The sequence below is a fragment of the Macaca thibetana genome, chromosome 17 (genome assembly GCF_024542745.1).
Source record: "Macaca thibetana thibetana isolate TM-01 chromosome 17, ASM2454274v1, whole genome shotgun sequence".
NCBI lineage: Eukaryota > Metazoa > Chordata > Mammalia > Primates > Cercopithecidae > Macaca > Macaca thibetana.
Genome location: NC_065594.1, coordinates 14309154 through 14321272, shown reverse-complemented (window position 1 = coordinate 14321272; position 12119 = coordinate 14309154). Strand labels below are relative to the sequence as shown.

Here is a 12119-nt window from a genome sequence, read left to right as displayed (position 1 = left end):
TTAGAAGTACAAATATTTACTATAAATGTAAACCTACTTGTTTATCAAGCCAATACAGTATATCTCACTTAAAATAAGTGGCATGTTGCTGATAATTACATATGAATCAAAAATCTGTCACTTAATTTATACTTTTCCATTTCATGAATGGTAATATGATATAGAAGAAAATGTAGTCATTTAGGAATTCAGTAGACCTGGATTTTAATTCACAAAATACACAAACTCCATATATTTTAATGTACTCAGTTTCATATTTGTAAATGAGGAGCTGAGACAAGATTTTTCCTATGATCTCTCCACATTCTTAAAATGTAATATGTTCAAACAGTTTCATGAGAACTACAACCTTATTCTTACCTCCCTTTTCCCATAATTATCAGTTGTCATGTCAGCTATCTGACGTGTATTCATTCTTACATTTGTTAGCAACACTGTTGATCAATGGATCATTTTTTGTATTAAAAATATTTCATGTAAATATGAAGAGGAACATTAATTATAAATTTGGTTCTTTTTATTGTAGTTTTTATAAAGAAAACTACAATAAATGCAGAGTAGTGTGACTATAACTTTTAACATTAATAAACTTGTAATACAAGTAATATAACTAGGAAGAAAAAAGTCTCATACATCTGATAAAATAAATAGAACTAGTTCACATTCATCATTACTATGCAAAAATCTATTTCATGGAAGGCACTTGAACATATTCCTCCCATTATCTATTGATATACACTACTACCACAAGTAATCTCTTCTGGAGAAATAACCCTACAGTAATCTAAGAAGGATTAATTCATTTTCCAATTTATCTTTTTGTACAGGGAATCACCAATTAGTACAATGATCTGCCTCAGTAATGAGCTTAATATTTCATTAGTTCACTGGAGAGTAAAATTAAATTTTCATTTTTCTTCCTTAACAATTACAGTAGCTAACTAAAAAAACTTAACTGTGAAGTACCCATCTAATATCAAATATACTTTTCTTCCTAATTATAGGCTGATATGTGGGATAGAAAAATTCCTCAAAAAGTTCTAGCAAAATGTCCTGACTTGTAAAATCTTTTACAATTTAAAAGGGATATCTTTGTGTAAAGCACGCACACACATCAACAGCTCTAACCCAAAAAGAAGAGATAGAAACGTTCAGGTTAAAAAAATAAGGTACAATCATCAAATAACATTGGCATACAATCAAAATTAGATTTACATTAATATTATATTTTATGTATATAAAATCTAAAAAACACTAAGTCTTCATGTGTCCTCGGAAACCACTTATCACCTTGGGAGTTGACCCACAATGAGGGTAATCTCATTCCTAAGAGTGAAAAATTGGTGTGTGTTGCGTGGGGGATACAAATATTGTTATTTCAGTACATAAAACACAAATGTACGTAAGTACAAAAACAGATGCGCAGCCTATGGGTGGTATTATAAAATTTCTTTGGGATGAGTGGCCAATTAGGCAAAATGTCTAAAAGGACTCCTAGGGAATCGATAACAACAACAAAAACGGTTGAGAAACTGCCCTTGGCCTAATGTCACCTTGGTTAAACATGTGTTAAAGCTCATAACTAATATCCAACCACTTGAAAATCTACTTTAAATGTTTCCACATAACAAATATTGATCTGCTTATATCCCCACAAAATATCTTGATTTTCTTAGTGGAAGTACAGACACTCAAAACTGATCCTGCAGGGAATTCAGTTGAGATTCCAAATCTTATTTACTACCACGAAACTTCACTTTGATAGACACTTAAAGATCACTATACTTTTATTGAAGTTTAAAATATCTGGTATCTTTTCCAGAATATGGTTGCTGCAATTTCACAAGACAAGTGCCTGCTTGTCTCGTGCCTCTTCTGACCGAATGAAGCAGAGGTCATGTGTTTGAAAGCAACAGCGGCTATTTTCCTGTCTCATGCTTTTCAGTAGCCAGGTCAGAGATCACTAGACACAGTCTATCAACGTGTATGACTCACAGAGCTGCTTTACTGAGATAAAAACCTCATCAAAACTAGAATTGTGGGCTCTGATTTCCAGCTACACCATACTTGTTAGCCTGTTGTATCAGGAGAATAAATTGGTGGGTCATTTATTACTTTCAAGCCCAACGTAAGCCAAACACCAGGGCGCATAAATATTTCTGGAACCTATTTTGTCTTGTAAATGGAATAAACTGAAATAATTAATAACTGTTATACATAAAACATATAAATTGAAAGATTTTTTTGAATGTTATATGAGTTTATTCATATAACTGTATCATATACTCATATCGACCTATTGGTGTGTAAATATCTGCTAGCTTAAAATAACTAAAATTGTTGCATCATAAATTATTTTGTGCATTTACTCTTGAGTAGGTTAGAATAACTTCAGTCTACCAAATGGTTAGGCACATATAGGGCAGAAGGAATGTTTTCATGCTGTAAATGGGGTGAAAATAAATTAGTACTCTGTGTTTGACATTTACTAAAGCTTTTAAAAAACAGGAACAGAAATGCCTTCAGTGAAATTTTCCTTTTAAAAAACATTCTTATGTAAGGTCACAGATAGGTGATTTTTGGCTTATAACAGAAATGCAGAATTTAGTGTACTCCCAAAACCTTACCTCAAACTCTGCATGTTTATGTACATCTTCGGCTCTCTGTCTGTTCAAAATAAACTCAGCTTCATTTGCAACACGAACTATATGGTCCTTCATAGCATGGCACAGTAATCTAAAAAGAAAAATACCTTTAGAAATATTATTCTTAATAGCTTTGGTTAGTCCAATTTTTTTCAATAATCAGATTGCAGTATTTCAAATATATGTTTTAGATAAAGCTAGATATAAAATTAATATATTTTAAATTATGATTCAATAAAATGTGAAATATAGAAAGATGTCATAAAACTGTTGTATCAATTCCTCTGTTAAATAGTGTGTCTTGTGAATCAGCAACTCAGTTAATTCAATTAAGATAGGTTACTTAAAAATAAAAAATTCTGGTTGGAGTGTTTTAAAATGGTTATGCAACAGAACTCACTATCTTAGAGGTAATTTTTCACAGATAAGTTCAATGACCACACTTTAGGAAATCACTAGACTAGATTCTTATGTTTTTTTTTTCACATTGTACCTCAATAAAATTTTTAAAAATATAGGATACCCAGTTAAATTTGAATTTCAGATAAACCATGTAGATTCTTACTTTAAATAATGCAGAATGATAGAACTAAATGACATCTAAATTCTTTTAAATGCTGAGATTCCAAATTCTAATATGGAACTACAGTTAAAGTTCAACCATAGAACCGAATTTTTTAACTACAGAAGTTACTTTTTGAGAAGATTTGAATTAGTTTTTAAATGTGTAGTAACATTTACAGTGAAAAGCCTCTCACTATGTCCTCTAGTCGCCAAATTTTCAACCTCAACAGATACCCACTGTTATGCCTGGGTGTGTTTCAGAGACTTCTAAAATATACAAATAAAATACAAATATATTATTTTCCCTCACTTCCTAACACTGATAATTATTAGTACGTTATACAGTCTGTTTTTTACCCAGCTTTTCTCACATAGCAATGTATCTTGGATATCTTTTCACATGTACACACAGGGAGCTTCTTCTAACTTCTTTTGTAACACGTGGCAGAGATTACTTCCAAAGATGGCTGCAACAACATTTCTCATTCCACATGGTCTCTTTTGCCGTGTGACTTTGTCATTAAAAAATGGAGACTTTTGCTACTCCTTGTTGATCTGGACTTGCCCTGTGACTTCCTGTGAGCCACAGAATACAGCAGAAGTGATGCTATGCGACTCCTGAAGCTAGGACTAAGATGCCAGGCAGCTTTTGATATTTTTTGAACTCTCTTCTGGACTCTGTTGCTCCCCTGAGAGAAGCCTACATGACATGGAGCACATTGAAGAGCACAGAGGTGCTCGGGCTCTCAGGCCTAGATGAGGTCTCAGCCCAAAGTAAGTCACATTCAGGACACTGCAGACCCAGACAGCTCCACATGGAGCCAGAGAGAACTGCTTAGCTGAGCCCAGGCAATGAGAATCATGAGAAAGAAAAAAACTGATTACTGGTTTAAGCCACAAGATGATGATGATGATGGAGGAGATGGAGGAGGAGGAAGAGGAGGAAGAGGAGGGGAAGATAATATTGATTATAACAATTAATATCATTTTGTTTTTCACTGTGTCAATTAAAAACAATGATTTGACCTTTTCTAGTCTTCCTCAATTTTTTTTTTTTTTTGGCAAAAAGTAATTACTGTATGTTAAAAACACACACACACACACAAATAATATTTAAAAAGCTACCCTCAAGTCTTTCTGGGCTTTCCTCAAAGGGGAAGCTTAAGAAGTAGTTTCAGTTCCTTTATCTATGTCCTTTTTACATTTCATTCTAATCCTCATATTCCTTCATTGTACATTTTTTCTTTCTGGGGATTTTAATCAGAAGTACTATTTCAATAACAGCATTACTTATTTTCACTGCTCATTAATGAAATACATCAACTTTTTTTGCTCAAGTTTTCATAAATATAAATCAGATGGGAATAGATTTAACTTTGTTTTAATTTCTGTACTTACTAAATACTGAGTCCTAGTAATTCCTTCTATATTCTTCACTATATCATGTCTACCTGTGGCAAACTTTCTTCTTTACTGACACATAAATATAAGCAGAAGAAACAAAATATCATTATTTCTGATATTTCTAATTTATTGTTTAAATATAATTTTAAAAGCCTACATATGTCTTTGAGGTAAGCGTGACTATATTGGATTTATTTGTTCTTTCTAATATCAAGGTTGAATTACAAAACATGAAGTTTTCATCTTTCCACCAAATTACTTGCAATATCTTTGTGGCATTTTCTATAAAAACCGACAGGTGAATGGTTCCTTTATTTTAGGGTGGTAATGTAAATACTGAGCAACACTGAATTCACGATAGTTCTCAGTAGAAATCTGTCTAAAATCCATGTCTGCTCGGACATAGATTTAACCACTCCTTGATGAGATTTAGGTTAAATAACTACTCTGTCACTCTAGGACCAGTGGGAATGGTTCTGACAGTATGACAGCAGCACCAGTAAAATCTTGCATAGCAGCAGGATAGGTGCAGATATTTCCTAGAAGCATGGAGCAGTAATCTCTCCAATCTCTTGAGGGGGACATAGGCACATTCTAATGGGAAAGTTGTCTAGTTTTCCATCTAAAAGTTAACCACAACACAAATTAGTAAAAGAATACAAAGGTTATGGAAATCTGTTAGGCATGACGATACTTAGGAAAAAAGATAAAAACTCCTCTGTAAATGATGTTGGAGGGCATACAGTCTTAATCACTGAAGGAAATGGAAAATTAAAATAAGCTAAAAAAGAAAATCATGTAAACTTTGATTATTAACTTTTGATCATATTATCAACCTACATTTTGTAGAGAGGCTTCAAAAGAGAGAAGAGATGTGATATTAGAATATTCCGTTCAATGGCTTTGTCTAGTGCATGCTGAAGGCTGAAGAAAGCCAGGAAAAAATCTAATATGTGCCAATTAGTGCAGATCACAAAACTCAAATAGATTAACAGGAGACAGCAGGAAGGGAAGGGCACATGGTCTGGCTGGTTAATACATATCATTCCCAGGAGCAAAGCAGTGGATTAGCAAAGCAAAGAGGCATGGCGGTGGGGGTGGAGGCTTTGTAACAAAAGACTCCTGTCCTCAGACACACCAAAGAAATTGTATCAGTTTTCCAAAGTGTGTTCCCCTATCTTGGGCACTTATGAGTTCTGCCAACTGATCTATGCTGTTTTATTTACAAGAGGAGAAAGTATCTTTCTATGACTCTTGCCACCATTCTGAATGACCCCATTACCCACATGGAAAACACTGATCCCAGCAGCGCACAATTCTTTGACTAGTTAACTTGAAAGATCTTCAAATCTCCCTCACTTCAGCAAATAAATCCAATGGCCATAAGTAGCTTCATTTCACAAATCTTCATGCTTTAAGTCTACTCTCAGATCATGATCTCCTATCCTTGCTGCTCTCTTTCCTCTTGTGCTTAAAAATTCACTTCCTTTTGCATCCATCTGGGATCTCACAATTCCATGTTTCAACCACTCTTGCCAACACCTTCACTTAACTCCTGATCTACCTGCTGCACTGGAGTTAAAGATACGTAACACTGGGTTAACACACTGGTCTCCTTCCTCAGTCTTACATCTAGGCTGTTAAGGAAAGTAACAAAATGAATTTTGACTGAAGATAAAATCTGTATTTCTTTTTGACAGTCAAATTGTTTTTAACTCAGGTTTTAAGAGGCTACACGAATGTCTTTACTATCCTAAGCTCACTTACTTAAAAAACTAGTATATGTAAATAAATAAATAAACCACTCGGCTGCACTTGGTGTTTATCAGTCTCTTGTTTCCTTAACAAATTATTTTATCTCAAATATGTATATATGCCAAAGCAATATGTTGTTCAGATTGCTTGTTTGTGAGTTTTATAAATAAAGCTGCAGGTTTTCTATACATACTGTTTTTTAAATTAAAATAGTTCAAAATTCTCTTCTACTCCTAATTTGCTAAGAGTATTCTTTCTAATCATGAATGTTACTGACCTTTACTAGATGTCTGCACCTACTAAGATGATCATAAAGGTTTTCACTTTTAATGTGATAAATGAATGACATTTTTAGAAATTTTTAAAATGATGAACAACTCCTGCATTCATGGGATAAACTTCCCTCATCACCCTCTTCCAGTTTGCCCCACATATACATGTTATCTTTTTATACACAGTTGAATTGAGTTCTGCTAATACTTCTATTAGAACTTACAGCTCTATATTCACAAGGGAGACTGGCGTGTGATTTTCCTTTCTCCCACATGTCTTGTTTGCTCTTATAATTGAGATTACACAGGCCTCAATGAACACTCTGGATCATTCCCTGTCTCTGATCTCTAGGAGTTTGTGTAAGTTTGGAACAGTGTTTTACTTGAACATTTGGTAGACTATCCTGTAAACTATTTGGGCTTAGAGTTTTCTCTACAGGAAGAAATTTTACTGATTAACTTCCTTTCATACTTAAAGAACTATTGAGGGTTTTGTTTCTTCTTATTCAGTTATAGGAAGTTGTATATTTTCTAGGAAATTGCTCGTTTCATTTAAATTTGTAATTTTAATGGTATAATGTTTTGATAGCAGTCTCATTTTCTTTTCTAATTAGTTTTGCCTATAATTCTGTCTCCTTTTCATTCTGTGTGTTCACTATTTGTGTTGTTTTATTTTGTTCTTAATCTTAGAAGTTTGCTCATTTATTATTAGTTAATGAATAAACATTTATCTTTGTTAATCTTCTCCACTGTATCTTATTTTTCTATTTCCCTGATTTCTGTTAGACTTCATTATTATCAGCTTTCTTCTACTTTGTGAAGGGGTTCTGTCATTTTCCTAACTTGGATTTTTTTTTTTTTTTTTTGCAGTTAGAGATTTAGTTCATTAATTTTAGGCTTTTCTCTCAAGTAATAAGCTTTTATGCAAATAGATTTATCTTCAAGTTTCATTTTCCTTACATTCTACAAGTTGTTGTATTTAGTATATCTATTATTGTTTAGTCTAAATACTTTTTATGTTTCTTTGAAATATAAGTTATTTAAATGTTCAAAATTCTTTAGCAGTAATGAGAATATTTTAATATAATTTTTTGTTCTCGCTTTCAAATTTAAATTTACACTGGTCAGATATCATGGTATTTATAACACTAATTCTTAAAATCTGATAAGACTTGTGTTGTGATCTAACTATGTCAGCAGTTCCCAACCTTTTTGGCACCAGGGACTAGTTTCGTGGAAGACAATTTTTCTGTGGGCCAAAGTGGATGGAAAGGGATGGTTTCGAGATGATTCAAGCACATTACATTTATTGTGTGCTTTATTCCTATTATTATTACATTGTAATACATAATGAAATAATTATACAACTCACCATAATGTCAAATCAGTGGGAGCCTGAGCTTGTTTTCCTGTGACTAGACGTTCCCCTCTGGGGTGATGGGAGATAGTGACAGATTATCAGTCATTAGATTCTCATAAGGAGCATGCAACCTATATCCCTTGCATGCACAGTTCTACAATAGGGTCCATGCTCCTATGAGAATCTAATGCTGCCACTGAACTGACAGGAGGTGGAGCTCAGGCGGTGATGCCAGCAATGGGGAGAGACTATAAATATAGATGAAGCTTGGCTCGCTTGCTAGTCATTCATCCGCTACTGTGCTGCCTGGTTCCTAACAGGCTAAGGACTGGTACTAGTCTGTGGCCCAGGGATTGGGGACCCCTGAATCATGTGATCAGATTTTACATATGTTACATGTTTGCTTGAGAATAATATGTACTCTCTATGATTGGGTGAAAAGTTCTATATATCAATAAGATCAAATGCTAATTATGTTATTCAAATCCTGTATATATTCACTGAATTTTTTGTCTGCTGGATATTTTGATAACTGAGATAGGAGTGTTGAAATCTTCCACAAAGATGGCAGATTTGTCATTTTCTCCCTGATGTTTCATCACTTTTTGCTTTACACATTTTGAGGTTATTTATTTGAAATACATGAATTTAGGATGGTAGCATCTTAAAAAAATTCAACTTTTCTTAACCATATGACTTAGTTCTTCACTAACAATTTTTGCCTTGAAATATTTTTTAAAATATCAATATAGCTATGTCAGCTTAGTTTTTTGATTAGTGCCCAGTAAATATTTTTCTACCTTTTTACCTTCAACATTCTTCTGGCTTTGGGTATGCCTTTAGTAAATGGAACTCACCTGGAGTTTTAATCCTATCTGAGAAATTTGGTTTTTAACTGGAAATCAGTCCTTTTATATTTATTGTGCTTATTGATATATAATGTATTTAATTCTAGCCCAATACTTTAAAAATCTTCCATTGGTTCCAGTTTTTTAATGCTTTTTATTGGGGTGGAGAGGGGTTGGTGATAGAAAATTTAGTTTTGATTCCATCTTTTTTACTCCCTACTGATTGGAAATGTATTTATTCTATTCTTTTCATTGCTATGCTTGGCCTTTTACCAGGTATAGTTAACTTAAATAAGTATGAAGTTAAATAATATCATAAGCTTCTTCTACAACAATATTATGTAATAATTCCTTCTAACTTACAAGCTATTGCCCAGTACTGTCGAGTTCAAACTCACATATTACATATCATTGCCCTTTATAAAGACAATTTCTATGTAGATGTACACATATGTGTTCTATGTAGATTTACCAATTAATTTGCATACTTTTATCTTTGTATAGTTTTGTCATTATGAGATTTTCTTATTTTATCCTGACATGCATACATTGTAAGTTTCTTAGTTGCTGTGCTCTCAGGGATAAACTATCTAAAATTATGGTTATCTATAAATGTTCATTTCACACTAATTTTTAAAAAGTATTTTTAAAATTGAGATATATTTCACATAACAAAATCCTCGCCATTTAAAAATGTACACTTTAGTGGTTTTTAGTATACTCACTATCTTGTGTAACCATGAACTATGTGAATCTAGATCCTTTTTATCATTCTGTAAAAATCCTCATACTTATTAGTAATTAATCTCAATTTCCTCTTCCTCCTTTCTTCTGGTAAGTACTATTCTACATTCTGTTTCTATGGATCTTCCTATTCTAGACATTTCATTTAATTGGAATCACACAATATGTGTCTAGCTTCTTTCAGGTAGCATAATATTTTCCAGGTTCATCCATGTCAAGTATCAGTACCTTATTCCTTTTTATTGGTGAACAATATTCTGTTTTATGCATATATCATAGTTTGTTTGCCAGCTCACCAGTTGATGAACATTTGGGTTGTTTCCACTTACAGGCAATTAGGAATTATGCTATTATGAATAGTTTTTTTGTGAACATACGTTTTCAATTTTCTTGAGGATGTATCTACGGATGAGATTGCTGGGTCATATGGTAACTCTATGTTTAACTTGTTGAGTAACAGCCAAACTGTTTTCCACAGTGGCTGTGCTACTTTCCATTCTCATCAACAAAGTGTGAGGGTTCCAATTTCTGTGAATCCTGGCCAACACGTGTTACTGTCTGTTTTAAACATTATAGCCATTCTAGTGAATATGAAGTGGTATCTTACTGCAGTTTTGATTTGCATTTCTGAGAATCTTCTCATGTGCTCATTGGCCATCTGTATATCTTCTTTGGAGAAATGTCTACTTATATCCTCTACTCATTTTTAAATTGGGCCATTTGTCTTTTTATTATTGAGTTGTAAGGATTACTTTTATATTCTGGAGATTAGACTCTTTTTGATTTGCAAACACTGATTTCAATTCTGCTGCTGTATTTTCACTATCTTGTAAATGAATGTCTTTTGACACACACAAGTTTTAAATTTTGATGACTATCAATTTACTTTTTTTTTGCTTGTCCTTTTGGTGTCATATCTATGAAAACCATTGTGTAATTCAAGGTCATGAAGATTTTTAACTATGTTTCCTTCTAATAGTTATAGTTCTCACATTTGGGTCTTTCATGAATTTTGAATTAATTTTTTCATAGGGTGTGAGGTTGGAGACTAGATTTATTCTTCGACCTGTTGATATCCAGTTGTTCCAGCATCATTGTTGAAATGACTGTCCTTTCAACAATGGTAAGGACAGTCATTTTGAAAAGTCTTGGCAACCTTGTTGAAAATAAATTGACCATAAGTATATTGGTTTCTTTGTGGACTCTCAGTTCTATTAAATTTGTCTGTAAGACTATCTTTATTTAGTACCACACTGTTTTGATCACTGTAGCTTTGTATTAAGTTTTGGAATTAAGAGTATAAGTCCTCCAAATTTATTCTTTTAATATAGGTTTGGTTATCCTATGTCTCTTGCAATTCCATATTATTTTAGAATCAACTTCTCCATTTCTGAAAAAAGACAGCTAAAATTTTGATAGTATGCACTGACATTATATATAAATTTGAAAAGTACTGTTATCTTAAAATTATTAACTTTTGCAATCCATTAAAACCTGGGAGGTATTTCCATTTATTTATATCCTCTTTCATTCCTTTCAACAATGTTTGAAAGAAATTCAACAATGTTGTGGTTTTTGATGGATAAGTGTTGACATTCTTTGACTAAATTTATTCTTTTTTTAAAAAAAAATTTAATTGTAATAAAATACATATAATACAAAATTTACAGTTTTTAATTGTACAGTTCAGTGGTACTAAACACATTTACATTGTTTTGCTACTATCACTAATAACCATTCACAGAACTTGTTTCATTTTGTAAAATCTAAATTCTTTACCTATTAAGAAATATTAATAATTCCCCATTACCTGCTCCTCCATCCTCAGCCCCTGGCCACCATCATCTCACTTTGTCTCTGTGAGTTTCACTACTCTAGGTACCTCATATAAGTGGAATCATGTGGTATTTGTCCTTTTATTACTGGCTTATTTTATTTAGCATCCATGTTGTAGAATGTGTTAAATTTCATTCCTTTAGAAGGCTGAATAATATTCCATTGTATGTATAAAGAGCTCTGTTTATAGTTCACTTGTCAATGGGCATTTTGGTTGGTTTAACCTTTTAAGTACTGCAAATAATGCAGCTACGAACATAGGTGTACACATACTACTTAGAGTCTCTACTTTTATATCTTTTGGGAATACAAGCAGTAGTGGAATAGCTGGATGATACGGCAATTCTGTTTTTAAATTTCTTAGGATCTGCGATACTGTTTTCCATAGTGACTACTCCAATTTACTATGCCATCAACAATGCACATGTGTTTCAGTTTCTCCATGTCCTTACTAACACTCATTATTTTCTAATTTTTTGATAGTGCCTAATACGGTTCAGATCTGTGTTCCCAACCAAATTGTATGTCAAAGTGTAATTTCCAATGATGGAGGTGAGACTTGGGAAGTGACTGGATCATGGTGGTGGTTTCTCATGAATGGTTTAGAAACATCCCCTTGCTGCTGTTCTCATGATAGAGTGTGAGATCTCACGAACTTTGGTTGTTAAAAGTGTGTAACACCTCCCCTCTC

General features: G+C 32.9%; 1 protein-coding gene across 5 annotated transcripts in view; it reads right to left on the bottom strand.

Moving 5' to 3' along the window:
* NBEA (neurobeachin) overlaps positions 1 to 12119 on the bottom strand; it is a 726287-nt gene that overhangs the window by 333235 nt on the left and 380933 nt on the right. For all 5 annotated transcript variants that reach the window (XM_050766029.1, XM_050766031.1, XM_050766030.1 and 2 more), the window contains one exon: positions 2628 to 2736. In XM_050766029.1, coding sequence (XP_050621986.1) covers positions 2628 to 2736 — 109 coding nt within the window. The remainder of the gene's footprint in view (positions 1 to 2627; positions 2737 to 12119) is intronic.